This window comes from Pantherophis guttatus, chromosome 2, assembly GCF_059756535.1.
Source record: "Pantherophis guttatus breed Tessera chromosome 2, ASM5975653v1, whole genome shotgun sequence".
Lineage (NCBI taxonomy): Eukaryota > Metazoa > Chordata > Lepidosauria > Squamata > Colubridae > Pantherophis > Pantherophis guttatus.
The window spans coordinates 104,854,596-104,879,713 of record NC_142064.1 but is presented as its reverse complement, the minus strand read 5'-3'; the positions used below and the strand labels follow the sequence as shown (position 1 = coordinate 104,879,713).

The 25,118-nt window shown below is 36.4% G+C and overlaps 1 protein-coding gene across 4 annotated transcripts in view; it reads right to left on the bottom strand.

Moving 5' to 3' along the window:
• Positions 1-3,213: 3,213 nt before the first annotated feature.
• Positions 3,214-25,118, bottom strand: part of KPNA1 (karyopherin subunit alpha 1) — a 67,673-nt gene continuing 45,768 nt past the window's right edge. For all 4 annotated transcript variants that reach the window (XM_087888357.1, XM_034411094.3, XM_034411095.3 and 1 more), the window contains 10 exons: positions 20,515-20,609; positions 17,693-17,824; positions 17,321-17,409; positions 16,829-16,928; positions 13,978-14,141; positions 12,213-12,291; positions 8,195-8,320; positions 7,516-7,643; positions 6,586-6,764; positions 3,214-5,723 (listed from right to left, as the gene is read on the bottom strand). In XM_087888357.1, coding sequence (XP_087744483.1) covers positions 5,536-5,723; positions 6,586-6,764; positions 7,516-7,643; positions 8,195-8,320; positions 12,213-12,291; positions 13,978-14,141; positions 16,829-16,928; positions 17,321-17,409; positions 17,693-17,824; positions 20,515-20,609 — 1,280 coding nt within the window. In that variant the 3' untranslated portion in view covers positions 3,214-5,535. The remainder of the gene's footprint in view (positions 5,724-6,585; positions 6,765-7,515; positions 7,644-8,194; positions 8,321-12,212; positions 12,292-13,977; positions 14,142-16,828; positions 16,929-17,320; positions 17,410-17,692; positions 17,825-20,514; positions 20,610-25,118) is intronic.

Below are 25,118 nucleotides of genomic sequence, written 5' to 3'. Positions count from 1 at the left end.
GTTAAATATGAATTTCATTTAAGTATTAAATTAGATGATACTGTATGTCTTATTTGGCTGGTAAGAGCACTAAATCTTAATCTTGTACTGTAGTTACAGCATGTGCAGAGTTGATATTGAACCAGCTTTGCCCACTAGTTATGGAAGTATAGCTGACAATATTGAAAGCAAAGCATCAGTTGGAAAGGCCATATTTCATTTTTTTGGTAAATGTAAGGTCAATACGTGGGGAGATAAACTATGGTAAGAATAGAGTTGAGAAAAGCCTGTTTTGAACATCAGTTTTAATATTAATCTTGACTGAGGAAAGCTGGTCATGCCCAGTACAGTTTCTAATACAGGTAGTCCTCGATTTACAATTGAGCCCAAATTTTCTGTTAAGTGAGACATTTGTTGAGTTTTGCCCCATTTTAGAACCTTTCTTGCCACAGTTATTAAGTGAATCAGTGCAATTGATAAGTTAGTAACCCAGTTCTTAAGTGAATCTGGTTCCCCATTGACTTTGCTTGTGAGGTAGCAAAAGGTGATCACATGACCCTGAGACACTGGGAATAAATATGAACCAGTTGCCAAGCATTTGAATTTTGATCACATGATCATGGGGATACTGCAAAGGTCATAACTTTGACATTTTTCAGTGCCGTTGTAACTTTGATCGATCATTAAACTGTTGTAAATTGAGGACTACCTATACTATGGAGTATCTTATGGAATAGTATAAGAAATCACATCCAAATGCCAAGGAATGAACACCCATGAAGATGAATTCCTATCTGTGAGATTCAGGACAAGTACATTTCAGAATTACAGTAGGAGAACAAATGGTGAAGGAGGCGGCATGTTGGAAGCATTCTCACAAAATGACTTCCATGATGGGTATGGCCAATCATACATGACACCATCCATTGCTTACGTCATCTTTTTTAAATGGACAATTGGGGATATACCCCCCCCCCAAAAAACCTGGGTGAAGCCACTTGCTTTTTTCCATTGTAAAAAAATGTCTATAGGTCTTATGTACGCTGGAGCATGCCAGTTTCAAAATTGGTTAAATTAAAAAATATTTAAAAATGAAGTCAGATTGTCACAGAACATGGCTGACAATCAGCTGTCTACTGATACCTTAATACCTGTGGATAGCAGGCTACCTACCTTGCTGTTTCAGTGATGATAGAACTCAGATGGGATTCCAAGTATAATGCATAGAAGATACTTTTAAAAGTTTGAAAATTAAAGCATTAAATTTAAATTAAATGCAAGAAAAAACTGAGAAAGGAAACAAAAATAAGATGCATCTCAACTTTTCATAAATGATCAAAGGAGAACTGAATGGAGAAATTCCCTTGTGCATTATTAATGGAATCATACAGACTTTACTAAAATTTCTTCTGTTTTGTTCAACACAGAATCTGTATCGGGGGCACCAAAAAGATTCTCTACAATAACCAGATCTTTGTTGGCAACCTATGCTCAAATTATTACTGTATTGTGCTTAATAATAATGGTATATAGATAATGCATTTCATAAGGCAACATCCAAGGTGTTAAACTGCAGGTTAGGTAACTGTTTTCACTTAAGAATTTAGTTCAGAAGGACAAAATATTTCACTGGGACACACAAGATCTGTCTGACTGCAGAGATTTTCTTAGCTGTTAATTGCCAACAATTTGGCAGAACAGCCAATTTTCCATTGGGGGCTGTCCTTACACAACAGTTATGCTAACCATAATGCTGTCCATGAATACTTAGCAATGGCATTCTAGCAACTGGATAGCAACTTGAAGTTCAAATTCTCATTATTCTACATTTCTCCAAAAACAATGACAAAGATCATCTTATCTGCATTCATGCTAAATTAAAATCTCCTGAAGTGTCCTAATCTGCTCTTGTATTTTTGGCATTTGTCAGTGATGTGTAACTTTTTCAAACCCCCCCCCCCATTTTTCTTAAGACAAAAAGAAAACATTTTATGAAATGTAATTCCTCACTTGAATACTGATTATGTCCTGTAGTTTTGGCCAAGCTTGCTGGCACAAAACCAGACCTAATTCCTCCTTACTTTCCAGTTGAAAATGTCCATTGCAGTTCAGGTTCAGAAGTAATAAATCAAGGTACAGGTAGTCCTAAACTAAGGACCAGTTGTTTAACAACCAAAGTTACATTCTCAGAAAGGGTGATCTGTACAGGACTTATGGCCATTGCAAAATGTGACCCCCATGGTCAGAAGACTGAATTTCTAGCCAAAAAATGCCCTTTCTGTACAATACATTCAGACTCACAACCACGATTCACTAAATGACTGTAAAAATGGTCTAAAAATTGGGTCCAGCATGTGGTATTTTGACATGACTGCAACAACCTATGACTAAAATTCAGGTCCCAATTGTGGTTGTAAGTTGAGTATCTGTAGAATTATAGGTTAGCCTTAATTTTTGAAATTGGCCTTGAATTCATGAAGTGATGGAAAGTACAGGCTATCATAGAAGGAAAATAACAGTTCATCCTTCCATATTAGTTTTCCTTCATTCTTCTGGCCTATGTTGGGACTATTAAGAGCAGGGGTTCTCCAATCTCTGGGCTGTGACCCACTACCAGGTCGTGGCCTGTTTGGAACTGGGCTGCACAAGCAGCGTGTGTGCGGAACTCCACTCACGTGAGTTGTAGGTGCTTGAGCATGCGGTGGACACTTGTGTGAATGCACAAAGCTCTGCTCAAATGGAGCTGTGCATTTGTGCACGTCTGCCACTTACACAGAACCATCCCCTCCTGCTGTATTAGAGGAATCTTTGCTACTGCCAAAAATCTTGTGACTATAACTGTGGATATGTAGATACGATACTAAATCCAGTGTTGGCTTTTCCTTGTAAACAAAAGGTTTGTTCAAAGATGATCTTTCCAAACTCTCCCATCTCTCCTTTTTTTGAATCACTTTAAGACATCACAATTACAGTCTTCTTTCACATTCCATTCAATCCACCCAGTGCACACCTGAAAAGTATTGACACTTGTTTCAGGAGTTTATCTCCTCTCCTTGCTCCACATTAAAAAAAAAAAAAAAAACTACCTTCAGCAGGCTACATAACTAGTAACATTTTACAGCTTCAGCTATCTAAAATACTTCAATTATACAACTCTGGACTGTACAGTCTATTTCTACATTTCACCTATATAATAAATCTAATTAACTCTTCTATAAACACATACACACTCCATTCATTTGAATATATGATTTAATTCACCCTTTTAAAGAGAGAACTGTCATTATTTACTAGAAGAAACACCAATGCACCATTATTGTTCTAGGAGCTTCAGAGAAAAACTTCCACTGTGAAGTTTGTGTAAATATACATATATACATACACATTAGCAATTGTCCCAGAAGAGTGTGTATGTGCATGTACAAACTAAGTATGCACACATATTAGTACTGGTATACGTGATACGTTTCAGTATCACGTACACACTTCATTGAAGCTGATTTACAAAATATGTAGCTCCTCTCTCTAGAACAACTATGCAATAAAGTACATGATTTAAAGCATATTATATAGAAATGACATGTAGTCAGTAATTTATCCTTTAAAAAACCCAGCCACAAAAAAAAAATCGCTGTGGAAACGAAATGGACTTTTTTTTTCATCAGTGTTTCTACCATTCTTTAAGAAAAAAAGATGATTATATAAAATTAAAAATGTTGTTAAAGCTTGCTCATTTACTTTTGAACTGCAAACTACGTATTGTTTGCTTTCCTATGTGTAACAGATTATTTTACCCATCTGACTTCTTGGTATTAAAAATGGGGTTCTCGTCCCAAAGTAATCCTAGCCAATCAGGAAGCATGATTGTCACATCATCCGGAGTCAAAGTTGTTATGTATACAACAATTAAAATAAGCCTATAAATTCCTTCTCTCACCTGGGGCCCAACAATCTGGACAATCAACAAAATGGACAATTAGTTTATTGCGAAATGTACCATCCTAGCCATCTTAGCTCTATTTTTAAAATCCTAAGATCAAACAGGAAATTCAACTGACATTGTCACCTTCAGCATAAAAGTGTGCTATCATGAATGCAGTAATTTGGATTGTGATGGCTGCTGAAGAACAGATATCAACGGAAGCTATGTGGGACACAGGATATGGATCAGGCTTCGACAAAGTAGCAAATGTTGTAGGTGGTGCTAGTTTTCTTTTTTAAGGTGTAAACAAAGGTCATGTGTTTGGCAAAAATTAAATTGAATGAAAATGCCACTTAATTCATTCATAGGACAACACTCCTGAAATAATTATATTATACTATCAAGATCAGAGGACACGAATGTAGGAGAAGATCAAAGCAACTGGTATTCATTTCCAAGGTCTTAAATCCAAGCTTATTAGAGACCTCCAACCTCATCTTACCCAAAGGGTATTCTTCAAGAAATGGAATCTCTTAGCTGCTGCAGAGGCTGAAGTACTACTTTTTCATTGGAGATAGCTGTATTGAAAATTAAATGAAAGGTGCAAGAGTGTTAAATGGCTGAAGTGCTTATAGTTTAACCATGAAACAGATTATTATTTGGGCGTGTTGGAATCTATTATACAGGGCAGATAGTTTCTGGTATTTTTAATGAAGTTGCTAATAACCAATGTGTCTGATTTGATTTAGAAACTGCAGTTTGTGAAAGCAGATGCAAACTAGGGATGAAGTGTCCTAGCATCAATAATTTAGAATATTAACCACTTACATACAGCTTTGTTTGATGGAGCTGTACAAAAAATTAAGTTGGAAGTTTTCATCACCATGCTAGTGAGGAGGTGAAAGTATGCTTTAGGAGAGTGCTAATTTAGACAGTGGTAGAGAGGTTTTCTCTATCAATGGCCCAATTTAGAACATATCAAAGAAAGTGCTATATTTTTAATAGAAGGATGAGCTGATTTCCTGTCTGCATTGAAGAAAGTGAGCAACTCCAAATCATATGCAGTCAAAATGGGAGCACTGAAATCAGCTTGCTGACAATTAGCAATATTCCTAGAACCTGAAGAAAGATATTCATGGGCTGCCATAAACGCAGGGAATAGAATAATTCTAACCATATATGCTTATAAATTAACAGGAATCCAGGCTGCCGCACAGAAGAATGCCACTCAAATTCTGAGTGTGCATTAAATATTTCTCTTAAATTCACTGAACAAGGCAGGCACCTAAAGGAATGCATGGGAAGGAAGAGTCTCTCAAAAGTCTCAGTAGACAGTGAAGAATGCTCCACATGGAAATGTTGTCCTTGTTTGAGATTCTAGGGTTACGTTTTCAGTGTATTAGGAAAATAGGAAAAATCAGGAAAAACGGTATCTTTACAGAAGTGCGCCAGTTCTGAACAATGGGCTCAGTATTTAAGATAAGCCCTTACCAAAGTGGCATCCTACAACTAAGAGCCAAATATTTTTCCAGTTGTGTTTAAGGTAGTGTATGTGCAAAGCAAGCAAATTAGCTCACACATTTATGGTAAATGAGACCACTCAGAGCTCTACATTAATGGCAGACAGGAGCACTTCAGAGCTGAAAACCTTCCATGGGAGCCTCACACTGCTGGAAGATATATTGTTGCTGGCCAATATCAACTTGTGGGACAATGTTGCTGTCTTCTTCTTCTGTCCCAAAGTAATGCTCAATCAGGTCAAAGGCCTTTTGATATATTTCTTGGTTCTCATGACTTTGCAGGAATTCAATCTTATCCAGGCCTGCAAGAAAATACAAAACTTCCATCAAATTTTGAACTGGAAGATATAGTTGCTCTGTTTCAGCCTTTCCCTAAACCTAAAAACTGAACTAACAGACAGCCCGAACTCAACTTATTCTTATGCAAACTGTAAAGAAGACTAGCTCTGCACTATTCAAGATGCTATAGATCTCTTTGGCACTAAAGTTGGTTGAGCCTTATTAATTAATGTTCTCTTTACTATCTTAGAATCTGCAGATGCCAGTTGGACAACAGAGAATGCAGTATACAAATAATTACATATTCTCCAAATCTCTTAATGTTACAGTTCAAATAAATATGATTTGTTTTACCCAATGTAGCCAAGTACAGCTTAAAGTCTAATGGCAAGATATGGCTTCCACAACCTTTTATTGGGTTATATAATAGAACTAGAGAGTTTTCAAATCTTGTTCTTATTTTGAGAACAAAAACCAGGTTTACATTTGTACTAACCTTTTCTATGGCAATATACAAATATTATTTGAAATGGAATATAGGAGGCAACTAAAAAGAAGAATATAGCAAAGATGAAGGCAAAGAGGTTTATAATAACTGCTTTAGACAGGGATTAAAAGAATAGGCACACTGCACTAAAATTCAGATTAAAATAAACAATGGGAAATAAGCAAAGATCAATGTACTGGATATTATTATATTTTTATCCCACCTTTTTATGTATGTATGTCAACTCAAGGCAGCAAGCATAAATACTCCTGCCAATTTTCCCCACAGCAACCCTATGAGGCAAGTTGAGCTGAGAGGGGGGGCTGACCCAACTGGCTTTCATAGCAAGGGAGGCTTAGAGCAAACTCAATCTTCTGGTTTCTAGCTATCATCCTTACCGTAGGCTTCTTCGATGAGCGCACAATATGGATTAATGCCAGTGCCACTTCTTCTTGCTTCTTGCTCACCCAGCCTCAGGATGTTTTCCAGTCCATTAAGTGCTACCTGCACAATCTTTGAATCCATCACGGTAAGGAGATCACAGAGTGGCTTGATGCAACCAAGTTCTACTAGATATCTGAAAACCATACCAATTGGAAGTCACCCAGAGGATTTTGTTGGTCAACATGCACATCATGGTTATATCACTTATAAGGACAAATAATTTTGAAACGTAAAATTAATATGACTCAAATGTAAAATCAATATGGCTCAAATGTCCTAAATACATAAGGTATGCTGATAATCAATTTTCTCTGGGAAAGTATTGCCAGTAGTAAAATAAAGAATCTTAAACTGCTAAAAAGTATTAAAAGACCAACCTAAAGCATTAATGAAGATATATCAAATAAAATTAGTTGCAAGCCAGACAAAATAAAACATGGAATCAGCTCTTACCAAAATTCTTCTATTTTAAAGTATCTTTACAAGAAGGGCAGGCAATTGCTATGGAATGAAGATAGGGTTTGGCTATGTTTGAGTTTTTTGGGAGGGGGGAATTCTGGTTTTTGAAAGAATAGAAGGAATTTGGCAGTGATGTCATTGGAAGATGGAACCAAAATTGGTTATTTTCATTTTTTGAAAAGTCTGGGAGGTTTAAAATGTAAAATAATGCATTAAGCACTGTAGAATCTTATTATTTTTCTTCTGCACTTTTAACCATAATAATATAAATATCTGCATTGTCCAAATGGCACTTTGATGAATTTCAATAGCATGATCTTTGGGGGTGTTTTAAGGGGGACAAGAACATGCAGCTCTTGGATCACCACCCTTAATGTTTTGTAATGGTTCTCATAATCAGCTATGAGCAATTCACTACTACTTACTTTATTTGTTCAGCAGAGCCACCTGATGTTGCATTAGTGATAGCCCAAGCTGCTTCTTTTCTTGTCCGAAACTCAGCAGTTTGCAAAATATTTATTAGAGCTGGGAAAATATTAGCATCTATGACAGTCTGAAAAACAAAGGATTTAATATCAAATAAAAATTACAGACAAACCCCTTTTCCTAGATTTAATTTAAATAAGAATTTGATGGTAGTCATAGCAATGTGCATTTATCCCAATGTATGTCTACACTATATTATTTGACACCAGTTAACTGGTAGTCCTTGTTTAGCAACTGCCTTGTACAGAAACCATTCACAGTTACACTGGTGATGAAACTACCTTTGCAACTAACCTCACTTTTATTACCTTTGTGGGTCTATAAAGCAAATGAAAGCTGAAGTAAGATCATAACCCCAATTGTGGTTTCAACTGATCACTGTTTCACTTAACAACCAAGTTGCCAGTCCCAACTGTAGTCGCTAAATGAGGACTACCTGTATTTCCAAAATGTCAATATAGGTGGAGTTCACTTCCCTTAAAAGTTTCTGCTTAGAAATACAATATAGCATTTCTTGGATTATCAGGAGAAAGTTACATCCTTTTCAAGTTTTATAAGGACATCTCACGCTGCCCTTGCAAATGTGTCCGTTTCTCCCACCCGAAAATGATTAATTACTTGAATCTGTGCTCTGTTTCCAGCTGTAATGTTTGATATTGTCCAACATGCCTCCTTGTTGATTGATTCTTTAGGACTACTTAGCAAGTGTAATAAACTTTGCAGGGCTGCACAGTTCAGTATTACCTAGAAAAAGGGAGAATAGATTTTAGACTATACTCAGACGATGTATTTACTTCAGAGAAATAAGGATGATAATTAACAGAAGAACAAAGCAACATCAGAAAGTGTGGTCCTAGAGTTCAGCAAATAATTAAAAAAGAACCTTAAGAAAAACTTTCAGAGAAGCATGACGGCAGATGGCTTATCCAGTGAGAAAGGACTGGAGGGATGGTCAGTGGAAACAATATGAGCAATGATTACCAAAGGCTAAAGGGTAAAGGAAACTCTCCCTTGGGTGGAGCTCATGGCAGCAATATGGGCCATTCCCAAGTTCTGGGATGCTTCTTCAACTATAGCCCTGGGATCCTCTTACAGTCCCCCAATTCAAATACTAACTAGATCCACTCAAAAACTAGGCTTTTGAGATTAACCTAAGAATGGCTGAGGGCTATCATGCTGTGGCATCAGACGCAGCACTCTACACTGATGTGTTTGTTTCTTTTTGCTGTTTACTAGTGGCTTTATGTGTGTGTGTTTAAGTGAAGATTTGGAAATGTGCAATTCAAAACCATGGAATAACGGATATTAAAGGCAGATACCACCCCAGCTACACATCAGATCGATTCCATGTAGTTCCCTGGTTTTACTGGATCCTGGATGGAGATCTCATGTAGGTCATTTGAGGGGACCTATCTGCATCCACATATGGCTAGTGGGGGGCTGATATATTAATGCTGCTGGGCAATAGTCCCTGACCAAGGCAGGTCTGAAATGGTATACTTGCTTTGTAGCCCACAACACACAAGCATCATGGAGCCAACATGTTGGCAGCAGACCAGAACCTAGACTGAAGAAACCTACTCTGCTCATAGCATCATGAAGCATCTTCGTGGATGTGCAGGCCTGTGCCTTCTAATGCTATTAAAAAAAAGATTTTAAAGTATAAAACAGGAAATTTCTTTTTTGTCAAGCAAGTGGTGTTGTGAGCACAGAGCAGCTCCTTTTATGCTGTGCAGAAATGTTTAGGAGGCAAAAAGCTCTGCAGAGAGGATTTTTATACCTAGGCAGAGCTTTCTGTGTTTTGATGGAGCTTGGGCAGGGGCAGCAATCTTGCCCTTTTTTTAAATCCAGCTTTTGCCAGTGTGTCTGTAATGATGAAAATATTGGGTTAGGACTTTAGAGGCATTTGGGGATGTAACTTGCACAGACGTTCACTGGGATATTTTGAAACTCTCAGATCGATCAAACTCAGATGTTTTGTTGTGAAGATAAAATTAAAGCTGAGTATGCCATGTCATTTTGAGCTCCTGGAGAAAAAAAAATCCAACCAATATATTTTCAAAGAAATTCTCATGGAAGTATTAACATAAGCGACAGTTGAATACAGAGTTTTTTTTTTTAATAGCCAGCCACCACCAAGTTCCCAGCAATTCTCTCTACGTGCTAAATCTGCTGCTTGAACTTGAACTGTATATCAATGGCAGGTTATGCTGACTGGCATCTGCCACACAAGTTATATTACAACAGAGGAAAGGGCTGTGGACTAGGATTTTGAGCTTAACTGATTTTTAGATAGCCTACAAATTTCTTAAAAAATGTTTGTATACAGTTTTGAATGGAACTCATAATCATAAGAGAATGGAAACACATAGACTTGCAGATAGCTAGCTAAAGTCTTTGCTACATCTGCCTAAATAATAACATGATAGGAAAGAATCTGAAAGCAAACAGTAAAACAAATTTACATAACAGACATGATGGCAGGGGACAATAGGAGAGCCACAGATTTGACTGGTTATCTAACAGCTGTACAGAACTTTTTATCTTGCCCTGATTCTAACCTAAATTAAGGGATTACAGGATCATAGAAACAGCTGTAGCCATAGTTTTTAAAAATGACTTAGGCAAGATCTGAGAAATTGAAAAGCACTTAGCTTAAACTTCTTCCAAGCAAACTGATAGAAATGGTAATCAAAGAAAAAAAAAGCTGCTACATAAAGGAAAAGCCTCTCTGGAGGAAAACCTAAAATATTTGGAATATCAACAGAGATGTGGATGGAGGTGTACCAATCATCACAATATACTCAGATTTTCAAAGTGTCTTTGATAAAATTCCTCACTGACCTATCCTTTAATGCAGCGGTTCCCAACCTTTCTGGCTCCATGGAAAGGCGGCAGCAGCAGCGGCATTGCGTGGGGATGGTTTCATGCATGCAACCTAGATCCTGCACATGCAAAATCTAGATCCTGCATATGCACAAATGAAGCTCCGCGCACTCGCCCGCTGCTTGCACGGCCCAGTTCCCAGCAGGCCATGGACCGGTATCAATCCTCAGACTGGGGGTTGGAAACCCTGCTTTAATGGATGATTTATGGTTAAAAAACAGAAAATAAAGAGTAAAATAAATGGGCAATTTTCCCCACTGGCAACTAGAGAACACTGGGAAAGGTGTGGTGTCAATTTCTGTAAAATAAGAAGTATTTAAAATGTGCTAGGATAGCAGATTCAATGTAGTTTGGAAGCTGGAAGATCATAGGAAGTCTGGGGATATGTTTAAAAATGTTCCAATGATTCTAAATGAAATGGGTCAGCCTTATTCTCTTATAGAATATATGAAATATTAGCCAAAAAGTATAAATTATAGAAGGCCCAACATGTAATAGCTTTTCATGTAGCTGATAAGCCTTGGCCATTTTCAAAACAATAATTTCCAACCAAAGTAGTATGTACACTTAATTGTCAAACCATAAAACCAATACTTAATCACCACAAATCAGAATATCATAGAATATTTTATCAAATGCTTGGGCAAATGCTTGAGTCAAATATTAATGAATGCATACAGCAAATAAAAAAATTGATAATAATCCTTGTTGATCTTTGGCAATTATTGGCTATTATGATTTAAGGATGGGGTTAAGGTGATGGAGGACACAGAGTGAGAAGGAAAATGTTAGTCTACACCACAGACTTATACTATTCCTCAACATCTAAACAGCTTGTTCTTGAAGCCTAAGCATGCTGCATTCCCTCCTTCCCAACCACCTCAAAACCCAATTATTGGAATACATTTGGTTACAGGACAATCGACTAAGAGAAATCAGAGCTATCAATAATATTGATTGATTGACCAACTAATGTACTTCTAGCTATTAGAGGACCTGATAGATTTTCCCAGTCTTGCACTTGGAAATAACAAGCATATTTATGGCTACAGATCACATTATTTGATACTCAACCACTCACCTGTTTAAACACCATTAAGATCAGATTATTTACATCTGTAGATTCATTTTGAGGAAGGAGAACATGTTCGGAACCAAATGTGAAATAACTAACATTCGTGTGTTAAAAAACCAGGTATCATCAAGGAACACCTACAAATGTAGGTAGCCTTACCCGGAGACAAATGATTGGGTTCATTTCAACAGTACTGTCCAATAACTTTCCATTATTTCAGTAAATTTTTGAAGTCCTAGTTCAAGATTAGGAGCTTATTGAAATATTTTTGTTTCTGTTTAAATATTTCTACACTATATGTAATACATGATGGATCTCCAGGCTTTGCAGAAAATTCAAAAATATATAGATCTGGTTGAAAATATCTGCTCAACCACTCAGCAATGGACTCTTTTTAATATGCTAATAAGCAACAATATGTGTAACCCTCACAAAAAGGAAAGCACACAAAGCAAAGAGTAAAGAATGAGCTTGGCCCTCCCTCCGCCAGCTCACATTTTTATACTAGTTTTATTCAAATTCTATGTAAAAAAAATAACGTTCAGGGTTAAGCACTAATTCAACAATTTTGTATTTTGTTACCAAGAGTTGAACAATATGAATTAAAGAGCAATGTCTATTTATAGATAGATCCTATTTCTAAATCTTTAAGAAGATGGTACGAAATATTAATACCTGGGTCTGGATATCATCTCCTGTAACAATATTCCCAACTGCTCGCAAGGCAGGTGATATCACTTTGTAGTCATTGTGCCTAAAACAAGAAAAGGGTGCAGTTTATCAGATGTAATGCTCTGTTATAATCAAGAAGCACAGTAAGGCTCCAAAAAATCCAAACCTCATTAAAAAATACCACACAGGAAATTATTACTAGACTGTAAAATGTACACAAATTTTTATTCAAAGGTAGATATTTTGTGATATCTACAATGTGGTGTCATTGTTTTTATACTACCTTTTTTCAATGAATATTCATGAACACATGACATTGTAACATTTCTGGCTGTGTTTTGCTTTTCGGTTGTATATAATAGTAATACTGAATATTGCTTATTATAACATTGCTGTACAGTTGTTAACAAAGGCTGAAACCAAATATGTCACATCCCTTGAAAACGAGTCATGAATGGTTAAAGAAAAACTGCGTATAAAAAATAGACAGAGCTACATTACAGTCTGAGAAGGGACTGTGTGAGTCCATATATGAAAACTATATACAGCTTAGAGATTTAAATTACCAATAATTAAAAAATACAAGATGGAGAATAAGGATCTATCTTCTACTGTCAAATGGGTAAACCATGTGTAAAAGAAGTAACATCTCTGAATTCAGTACTTTAAAAAAAAAAATAGGATTTTGTACTTTTTGGGGAGGGGGGGTGTCACTGAATGGAAGAAAAATATTACCCTAAAGGGAGTCCAGAGTATACTGAATACAAATGTTTAAACAAATTTGAATCAGAGATTTTCACTACTTAGAAACTATAGCAAATTACTAAAAATATAAGCACCGTTCTATACTTTCCTAATTTACCAGTTCATTTGGGAGCAAAGTGGATTTTTTCCTGGAATGTATAAAAAGATTCAACTCAGTCTCTTTGTACGTCTCCTACAATGCAAGTATAGTTCAATGTTAAGCTATGTGATCCAGCATTAATTACACATTATGAACATAAAGTCAAGAATTGTTCATATTAAATTTTGTAATTTTGGGAGATCAGAGGAAGCAGTGGGATGAGGGGAGGGAACCATATATGTACAAAAACCATATGAAGCTCTAATTTATTACTTCCATTCCTCCTTGGCCAGTTGGTGGATGTCTGTTGTTTGTGTGTGGGAGTGAAAGGTGTGTAGATATGAATAAGATTAAGCAAAATGTCACTATATTATCCTCATTAAAGCTACAGTATTAGCTTTAATGAGGACAATATAGATTAGATTCTTTCCATGCTGTTCTGTCATTAGTATACATAACTCAGTCATCCTTAATCTCTCTGAGTTTATTATCTCACTGAGATGTGTGCAGTTCCCCACAAAAGCCTCCAATTGTTAATTTTGGTACATGTCCAGCAATGTCAACATGCCCCTTCCCAGCTTTTCATGAACTGTGACACATAAGAAGGAAGAGTTGTTTATATAGGCTTCAATGAGTGGCAAAAGGAAGACTGGGCAACTACAAGAGATATTGCAAATGGGCAAGTTTTACTTCCAAATAAAGGCCTTACTCTGAAAATTATTCTTCATCAAGATCATAGATAGATAGAAAAATGTGCTGTAAAGCCAAGTTGACTGCTTGTTTAAATGCTATTCAAAAAGGAGGCACTGGAACCAGATGAATCAGTCACTGAATGTGAAACAAATATTCATTCAATCTTACACTGATACAGGAAACAGTATAACTTAATGAAAAATCACATTTACTTGATCTAAAATCCCTTACATCAACAGCTCTACAAGTCTCCTACACACTCCGGCATCAATCACAGCCTGAATTTTATCATTGGGTCCATCAGACAAGTAGGAGAGAGCCCAACATGCATCTGCTAGAACATCTGTATCATTAACGAACAGCAGCCATGAGAGTACACTCAGACAGGGTGATACCTGCAAAGGAAGAAAGAGGAAAATAATCAATGATTTCTATGAAAATGACTCAAGAAATGCTTCTTTATTTAGAAGGTTGCCAAAATTGAATTCTTATGTATAAAAAGAGTGTTCTAGTATATATCAAGTGTAGACTGTAAAACTGAACCAGTCCAAAGATTAAATAATTGGAGTGAAAAAATGTATGTAAGGACAATTGGATTATTACTGTTGATTTTAATATGCTATTATTCAGTTTCTACTGAAAAATAAAACCAAAATTTAGAAACAAATTCTCCTTTCAGATTTTACCCAAACTGAAATATGTATTGTTTATGATATGACAAATGACTGATCCTTTAAATGCCTGTCCATTTAGTATTACATTTGCATTTTGTATTTTGATTTTGCATTAACACTTGGAACCTGACAGAAGTAAACAAACTTTTTATTGGGAAAGGATTCCTGCTTTCCATGCACAAAGAAATTACTGACTTCCTGTCTAAATTCCTAACTGTTAACTGTGGCTTTAAAATAAGCCACAGATATAATTACCAGTACATGTCGATGAAAAAGAAAAAAGACATATAAAAATTTTCTATTTTTTAGTCTTTTGGAGAACATTTTTAAACAGTAAGAATGGTAGAGATTTGAATGCTTAATTGTCAAATAATTTTTGAAAGTCCAAATGAATGATATTGATGAGGCCATCTCCAACCATGTTCCTCTTGACACTCTCAAATGTTTTGCTAATGAAATCAAGATATACTGTATTACATTTACAGTATCCCCACAATGGGTTTTCCCATTCCCCCAATGTTATACAGCAGTTTATCTATAATATTTTCCTCAGGTAGACAAGTTACCATGTGTTCTATACCCATCACAAACTCCTCCTGTCATCAAATCGTCTACAACTAAAAGCCTTCAACTATAAGGGGGACTGTTCTTGATATGAAAGAATGTGCATTCATTATCTAAGGATTAGGACTCTCCTATGGGAACATCTCAGTCTTCTTTGAAATTATTGTCAGGCTCCAACTCACATGCTCCGACACTTCAGAGAATTCAAGGGGTTTATTGAGACTTTCCAAACCCTTCTCGGAGTCTTCCCCAGAAAATCTTCAATCCAGTGACAAGGCAACCCCTCCCCCCCCCCCAAAAAAAAAAACAAAAAAAAACCAAGTTCACAGCTCAGTTCCGGAATGACTCCAATATGAATCCACAAAGTTGGAGAAATCTCCAAGGCAAGACAAAATAGAAGCAAGGCAAGGCACAAACACCAAGGTCCACCGTCCAGGGTCTGGAGACAGGGTTCAAGGCAAAGGCAAGTCCAAGAGGCAGATCCAACAGTCAAGGCACAAATCCAGGGTCTAAAATACATGGTCATGGTCAGGAAGCTCAACTAAAAGGCTGGTAAATGCTAGACACCAAAATAGAATGCATTGTTCCCAATGTCACTTCCCTCCTCCTGCTGCGCTAATAGCCGGCACTCAGTGCAGCCCATCAAGCCCATCAAGAGGGGCAAGGCTGCTGCTTCGTAAGTAAGTGGGCTGACCTCCATTGTTCCTGTCTCTTCGCCGCCTGCATGCTCTTGGACTGGGTGGAGGAGGCAGTTCCTCCTCCTCCTTGCTGGCCAGCTGCAGCTGCGCATTCTCTCCATCTGAAGCCTCAGACCCATGCTCAGCTGGCAGCTCATCTGATCGCTCCCCGTGATTGTTCCACTGTGCTTGGACTTGTTGCTCTTTGCTCAAAGCCACCAGCTGCCTCCGGGCCTGTTGCTGCCTCTTCATATGACATGCCTGGGACCGGCTCATCTTCCTTTGAGCTGGCATCCAGAGAGACATTTGGGGAAGCGTCGAAGAAGGCCATCACAATTATGTCCTTCCCCAAGTTCCTTATTCTTCTTGATAGCGAGTTATTTTTTTGAAGACTGAAATAAAGTTAATACATCCCAAATTATCTCCCCTCCGTATTTCTCCACCTCTCTAGCTCACGTATTTGGTGTTCAAGAGAATGAACTTCCCTGAGCACAGGATCCCAGTGCATAAAGCACAAGCCTATGACTTAGGCAGATGAGTACAAAACTGACATCCTGTGCAATATACCAAAAATATAGCAGGTGTTGTTGGCAAGTCTGTCTTACTGTTTCTTTAGAAGTGTTTTTATTTAACCATAGGAGCTATGTTTTACCTCCTATGATATATTTCTATAGAATGGACCCCGTCTTCTTCCATATAGATCTCTTGTTTTTCACTCTGAAAAAAATTAATGGTTTTGAATAAGTTTGCAAAAAGGGAAAGAAACTTCCCATTGTTTCTCAATTACTGTACTTGAGATGCTTTGTTCCCTCTATTATTAATAATGAGAAATTGGCCACTTCTTCTCTGTGCAGGAGCTGATTGCTATTCCGAAGAAATATTCCAGAAAGATTACTTATAGGTTACAAAAAATTACCAATAATTGGTACAGCTGAGAATGAGAAAGTAATTGTGAACAAGGCATTCTGGGAAAATAAACCTACTGTGAACAACTTTTTCCACAAAGAAAAAGTAACAGGAAAAAAAAACCCAGAAAAGACCAGAATCGAAGAAGCTTCTTGGATGAAAAGTGAAATGTTTTCAAAGAAACAAAAATCAAGAAAGTCCAGTTGCCTTTTGGAAAAAGCATCTTTGGGGCATTAACTCTTCCTGAATTTTATTCTGTACCTTAACAAAATCTGGAGGAGGGTTCTTCCCTCTGCAAAGATTAGATAGTGCCCATACTGCATTCCGAGTCATGGTAAGACGATTCTGTTTGGAAAGCAATCTGAAAATAGAAATAAGAGGTTTGCAATATCATCTTCCTGCATAGTTGACTGACAGTATATTAGATATTTATTATTCAGGCATTACTTATGAACCAACTATATCTTTTAATTGTTAATGAGAAATTACCAATTTGTGAAATACTTCCTTATTTTATCTACACTACGCTTTTTATTTCACCTTCATCAAGGAAATGAAGGTGGCTTAAGTCAGTTTCCCCTGTGGTATTCTATCCAAGCATAGAACAGATCCAGATTATTTAGTTGTAGGAGGGCCTGTCAGTTTATAAATTATTTTGGAATTATTTTGATGCACTTTGCTGGTAAATAGTTTCTTTTCACAAAGATTGTATCACCCTTGCTAATAAATCTGAGTATCATTTGTATCACTTACTGTAATAGAGGGGGCAAGATGTTGCAGTCGAGTACGTAGTCTCTACACATGGTACTATCACCTGCAATATTACCTAGAGCCCAAACAGCCTGAGAAAGAAAGAAGAGTCAGAATTAAACATGTTTCCACTACAAAGATTTTTCTAATATTATATTATGCATCTAAAAAGATTTAAAGACTATACCTCCAGGCTAACTATTAGTAAAATAATAATACAATTTAACCAGTAATAAATCATAAAGTCTCAGTAAAACAAAACACAACATAGCAATCTAGTAAGATAAAGTAATACTATAAAGACAATTTTCAATTGTGGGGAAATCTATACTACTTCATTTCTCCTTTTCCCTTTTTATTTTTTGAGAATCTAACCTGTTCCTGCACATCTTCAAATTCTGAGCTGAGTAGTTCTATGAAGATAGGAACAGCTCCTGCTTGAATCACAATTCGAGTTTGAAGGGAATTTCCAGAGGCAATGTTAGTCAGAACCCAGGCGGCTTCAAACTGCATTAGGAGATAGAAAAAGCTTCAGCCACTGATTTTTAAAATATAACATTAAATTCCATTTGTTTATACTAATTTGTATTTACAGGGTCACATATAAGTTACCAATAATAACAAGAAACACAAGGAAGTCTTTAGTATCTGAATATCTAAGCATCTATGGTTTCTCCAGTGATACTATCTAACTTAGAGAGTTAGATCAAGATAGATCTAAAGAAAAGGTTCTTTAGATATAGAAGGTTAAGCAGAAATTGCTGCTTTCATTCACAATATAATTCCAAATAAACACATTTTAGTGTCTAAACCAGCCTATTTATATCCTATCAGTTCTCAAATTTAGGAGTTTTATCTTCAGCTCCATTTAATATTTTCCCCACAGCTTCCCAGAAGGGAAATATAGAAAAACTCCATATAAAAGTCAATACTGCCCTTATGATATGGGTGCCATAGAAACCACAGCCATGTTCTTCTGTGTTACCAGTTCTACAGAGTCATTTGCCACCAGTTCATTACCTCTCTTTTCTTTAAATTTCCTGGGCACTCTGATAGCTTTTAATTGCACCATCTGTTAAATAATCAAGAGAAATTTCTCTAAAAGTAGCAAACTTTTGCTAATTATGTGTAAGCTTCACCCACAAATGGTTGCTAGTAGTTCTGGTTGATAGGGGATAGTTTTGTGTTGTTCATTTTATTGATTGTATGTTTATTGATCAATGACCAAAATAAAGTTCTATATGTCTATCTAGTAATCTATCAAAATTGACTGTGTCCTTGCTTATTGACCATTCATTCAGTGACCAAAGTTACAGCGGCAATGAACAAGTTACACTTGATCCCCAAAGTTACAGCTGCAAAGCCCCAGCCACCCCTGCAATGCACAGCTGACCTTCATCATCTTTCTTCCATTGCTGACAAGGAGCTCTGCCCAACCTGGTCCTCTGTAGCTGTTGGCTGTATCAAGCCTTCTTCCCAAGGCTGCTTGCGCCCTTCTCCAAATAGCATGCTCCATTCTCACAATGCTTCTGAGGCCTTCTGATGCATCACAAGAACAGCATGTGCAAACTGAAGAATGGTAGGCACAGTCTTCTTATGAGGTTTCAGATTTCAGAAGCCATTCAAAGCATTAATAGAACAGTGCACATTATTTGTAGAATGGTGCACGCTATTTGGATCATTTGTCTTAAATACCATTAAACTCACATTTTTATAAACAAGCCATAGTGCAAATTGTGGTTTAAGGCACATGTCCAAAGTGATTAATATGGGGAAAACACATAAAAAGGAAGAGAAAGAAAATGATTTGGCTGCTTAAAGCCCACCATTTTAAAATGAGCATCTTCGGGTGCAATTTAAAAGAAAAAAAAAGGGGGGGGGGAGAGGGGGAGAAATGCCACTAAAATCTCCAGAACTACCTGTCTTTATTTTCATATCTCCAATTATAGATACTAAAATATTTGAGTCTGGGCTTGCACTCCTTTCGAGAGAGACAGACAGAAATTCATAATAATAGGGAAAGCTTCAGGGAAGATAAACAGCAGCCCTTAGTCTTCAGTTTACTACCTGAACAACATTACAAGGCTCATGGACCCAACTAGTATTAGTTCAAGCTAATACTGATCCTTTGGACAAATTTGTGTAAAGAACTACCAAACCATGCAATGTAAATGGTGACAAACCCACATATTCCACTTTTGTAGCCTTATGGTAGGTAACTTTATGCAACAGCAAGTGTTGCTGACATCTGTTAGATGTTTTCCCTAGTAAATATACCAATGTAACTGATTAAGATATAGTATGATTAAAACATAGAATCCTAAGAGTAATATAAGAAATATACATTAGTTTTAATATCCTTGGGAGCATTAGATGAATTGATACAGGTAGCCCACGGCTTACAACAGTTCACTTAGCAACCATTCGAAATTACAACAGCACTGAAAAAAGTGACATGATCATTTTTCTCATAGGACTATTGCAGTATCCCCATGGTCACGTGATTGACATTCAGATGCTTGACAACTAACTCACATTTATGATGGTTGCAGTGTCCCTAGGTCATGTGATCACCTTTTGCAACCTTCTGGCAAACAAAGTCAATGGGGAAACCAGATTCACTTAACCAATGTGTTACTAACTAATCAATTGCAGTGATTCGCTTAATAAATGTGGCAAGAAAAGTCATTAAATGGGGCAAAACTCACTTAACAAATTTCTCACTTAGCAACATAAATTTTGGGCTCAATTGTGGTTGTAAGTTGAGGACTACCTGTAGTGAGAAAATGCCTCGGTGAATTCTGTCTTCCACCTTAATTTAAGCTCAAGGCATTTTGCACACGAACATCTCACTAGTAGTGGGGAAAATGTTATAGTACATCAAGAGTGTCATTAAAGTTTACTATTAAAGATGCATTTACTTGTGTACTTATGGATCCATTTGGGAGTTTAAACAAATTATAAACAAAGAAACAGGAAATAAAACATGCACTCCTCCCAACTGAGTGGAAATAAACTAAAGTGAGACAATGTTCTTTGTAAAAATAATTTTTTTAAAGCTGAACTGCTAAGTTTTTCACAATAAAAGCTTGAGTTTATCATACAGTAGCTTCACTTCAGTGATTTTAAATCACTAAATTTTTAAAATTATGTATGAATATGCATTTTACAAACTAACGAACACACAAACATCACACCTGTAATGTGCAGTTTTCCTTCCGTTTCAGGAACTCCACAAACCTGGCAACAACTCCTGGTGTGCTGATAACTTCATCTATAGGAGGATTTGGTTCTGTTTGAGATTATACAAAATACAAATATATTAAAATAACTGTTATTTTTTAATATGAAGCAATTTAACATTTGGGCAGATAGCTATAGTATGGTCTGTATCATAAATACAAAGCCATTCTTTTAAGATGGTCTGAATCACATTTTGAACCAGGTGATATCTTCTCAAAAAGGGAGCAGGGAAAAATAAAAATTAAGGTAATTAATTGTTAATTAAATGATAAACATATAGTTTCACTCACCTCCAAGTCTTATCTGATTTTTATTATAAAATACATGATAGAATTTAGTATGAAGTGCATAAATAGATTTATGTTAAAGGTTTTAAATGATTTGTGCACTCATATATCATCCCAACTATTTCTCTCTCACATACACACAAACATAAATTGCAGAATTTAACTTTTCACCAACTGGCTTTCTGCTCCTATAAAACCAAATGATTCTAGGGTAATAAATGCAGACAGGGACACTGTCCTTTATTTCCTTCCCGTTCTAAAAGATTTATTTTGTTTGTCTCTAAAGAACATACCTCTAGTTAGGTAGACTGAAATTCTCCAGGCTTCCTTCCCTTCCATTTCCTCTCAATTCAGTTTTCTTTCTCCTCCATCTCTGGCCTGTTCTTACACGATAGCAGTGGTGAAATCCCCCCCCCCCGGTTCTATCTGGTTCACTGAACCAGTAGCGCTGTGGCAGGAGGCTCTGCCCACCATCTGAGCATGCGCAGAAGAGGAGCGTGCGCACATAGTGCGTGCTCCCGTTCCCAAACTGGTAGCGAAGGTAAATGGATTTCACTGCTGCGCGATAGGCTTTTTCTCCATAATAGAGAAAAATACAGTACAGACTGTAAAATGTAAAAAGACTTGAAAGAAGCCACTTTATCACTATGTTATTTCCTTAACAAACCTTTTATTTTATTTTATTTCATGCAAGTGCCTGCCCCAAGACTAGGAATTTGAAAGTAGAGTCATTGAGGGGACTTCCGGTTGGCGCTGCGGGGATCCAGATGGGGAACTGACGAGCTCCGCAGAGCTCTGCCAAAACCCCGTCTGCCAAGCTGCCGCCGACAGGTCTTCGGAACTCCCCTGTCTTGAAGGGACAGGGGGACAAGAAGGGACCCTTGGGCGGCCGAGAGGAACGGGCAGGTTCCTCGGGGCCGGAGGCTTTCCCTTCACGCCAGCGGCAGTGGAACGACAGCCATGGCAGCTCTCCCAAAACCGCAACAGGAACAAAGATCGTGCTGGAGGAGAGGAGGAGAAGCGAGAAGCACAGAGCGGAGCAGGGAGTTTGAAAGCCGGGTGAGTTGATTTCTGCCCAGGCGAGAACTGCCCGTAAATGCTGGATTACAAAAAGTGTGCCCCAGCCTTAACAGCGGCTGAGAAACATCGGGGCAAAAAGACTCAAATGAATGGTGGAGAGAAGACCTGTTGACAGATAGCGTTAATTATAGACTTTTTGGAAATGATTTTATTACAGATTTGGTTTTCTTTTTTTATTTTTCTGGCTATTTCTTGTGGCTAAACGATTGGATTACGTTTGAGAGAGAGGAAGGAGAAGAGGAAATAAATATGGTTTTAAAAGAAAAGATGGCTGCCAGCTGAAAAATGAAAGTGTAAATTCCAGACTGCTTGTTCCTTGAAAGAGAAACTTTGTTGCTTGTTACTTAAAGTGGGTTATTTTGAGAAAAAATTCAAGAGGCTTGACTTTGGACATATAATCTGTGTATTGGAGGATATTGAAGACCAGAAAGAAGAAACTAAATGGAATAATGAAAACTGATTTATTAAGCGTGGCAACAAGAGAAAAAGGGTGTGGCAACAAAAGAAGAACAGGATACCATATATGGAATAGTCAATTCAGAATTAACTTTATAGAACTTACAATTTTGAGGACATTGAAATGGAAAATAAATATACTCAGATAGATTGGAGAAGGAAAAAAAATGGAATATAAAGTAACAAGATAACAAAATACTATAGTTTGAATTAAATGGATGTAATGGTGTCTGGGAGTTTGATCTTTGAATAATTTTAGGAGATATCTTCCTTCTTCTCTGGGCTCTCTCTCAATTCTATTTTAATTTTTTTTCTTTCCTTTTTTTTTCTTTTGTCCCTTCCCCCTCTCTATTTTTTCTAATTCTCTTTTCAATTTCTTTTGTTATATTTCTATTCTCTTTCCTATTTTTATTCTTGTTTTTTTCTTTTGTTTTTATTTTAACTATTATTAATATTGTTACTATTCTCTCTCTTTTTTCACTATTATTTTTATCTAAATTGATTTTATGAATATACAACAATTTGACTTGGAAAAAATGAGTATAAATGATTGAAAATTATGATTTTTGGATGTTTTAATACTTTTTTAAACTTGGAATTTTTAAGCTCTATTTACAGACCTAATAATTTAGAAGAAAATGTTCTCTAAGGTGCTGGATATTAAGAAGAATTAATTACAGACTTAAAAATTGTAGAAAATTGATTTTAAAGTGATTTAAAATGTTGATATTCACTGGAAATAAATATGGCATGGGAAAAAGCCTAGGAGAGAATAGGAGCTAAGATATTTGTCAATATACTTTTTTATTTTTAATCAGTTAAAGACATGGAGGAGAATGGATTTAAAAATGAATATGAGTAATATATTGTGAATTAATTTAAAGTTAAATAATTGAATAAGAGATGTAGAAATGGAGGAAAACATAAAGCTGGACAATAATTAAAATAAAATGTTATGAATTAGTTAAACAAATGAAGTTAGGAGTGGAGGGAAGCATGATTCTGGAGAACAGTGAAAGTAAAGCTGTGATCTAGTCTTACAAATAAGGTAGGAGTGGAGGAAAGCATCATACTGGAGAACAGTTAAGGCAAAACTGGGAACCAGTTAAAAATAAAAACAAGAGTTAGGAGTGGAGGAAAGCACGGGCTGGAAAACAACCAAAGTAAAGTGAACCAGCCATTCGAGTTAGGAGTGGATGGAAGCATACGCTAGGTAACAGTTAAAGCAAAACTGTGAACTAGCCAAAAAATAAAAAGTTAGGAGTGGAGGAAAATATACCTGGAGAGCAGCTGAAATATAGTTGTGAACCAGTTAAAAATAGAGGTTGGAGTGGAGGGAAGCATTGCTGGGAAGCAACTATTTGAGTTGCGAACCAGTTTCATAATAGATTTAGGAGGATTGAAGGAGATAACGCTGGTATGCAGTTAAAATTATATTGTGAACCAGCTCAAATAAGTAAGGTCAGGAATGGAGGAAAGCATCGCTGGAAAGCAACTGATTAAGTTGCGAACCAGCCCAAAAATAAACTCAGGAGGAAGTGGAGGAGACAATAATGGAGAATAGTTAAGCCAAACTGTGAACCAGTTAAATAAATAGAGATAGAAGTGACGGAAAACACTGTCGGGAAATAGCTATTATGAATCAGTTAAATATTAGATTTTAAAATAAAGTATTTTGGGAATGACAAATTTTAGATGGAAATGTTGATTGACTTAGAAACAATTAAGAGAGGAGGAAAATATTCTTTGTCAAGATTATGGATACTAATTGCCATTTAAAAGAGGTACAATATAGACTCAATGTAATGCGTCTTAGAAATGAGGAATATATATGAAATATTGATTGTTAAAATGACAAAGATTTGGAATGATGTCTATTTGGAAATAATTGTTTAGAATTTAGAGTGACATAGTGGAATGTTCAAAATCTAAATGTTTAGAATAAGATTTTTTTTCTTTCTTTCTTTTTTTTTTTTTAAAGAAGTAAATGGATAAAATTTGGAACAAAATTGGTTGAGGGAATGTGAGTAATTGTATTTACTTTATACCGGATTAAATCCTTGCTCTAAAAAGATGTATTTTATGTTTTATGTTTTAAAAAATAAAAAAAAAACTTTTAAAAAAAAGTAGAGTCATTGTAAGAATGGAAAACTAGTCTTCACCCCTCTGCTCAATGTCACGGTCCCTCCTCCTATCTAATGATGACAACAAATATGCAAACAAGGGTGTGGAGCCAGGTATGGTTGGAACGTCAATAGTCTCAAAACTGTAATTTAGCTATCTGAATGGTTCTGGAAACAGAAGTGTTTGCTGAACAATTCTTTGACTTCCACAACGAAAGAGGAGGAAGAAAAGGACAATTTTAAAAAAGCAGCACATAGGAATAATACAACAGGTGACTCTAGGAGAAATATGCTTCCCAATTTCTACTTCAATAAGAGAAAGCAACAAAAAGGAATTTTTGTTATATAGTGCAAATTCAGAGACAGAAGATACACAGCTGAAATTCAGCAATTCTATTTGTGATCTATGTTTCATTCTACAAGACACTTTTCTGTTTATAAGTTTTCTTCAATTTAATGTTAGTGGATTAGCTTTCAATGTACTTAACTGTAACTACCAATAATCTAGCTTTTTCCCCCTAAATATCTGCATCTTTATTTTAATCTGCAGCCTCTTAACCTGTTCAACAGTTTTTCTCAGAAATGTGACTTGACTCTACTCCCTAAAACAGA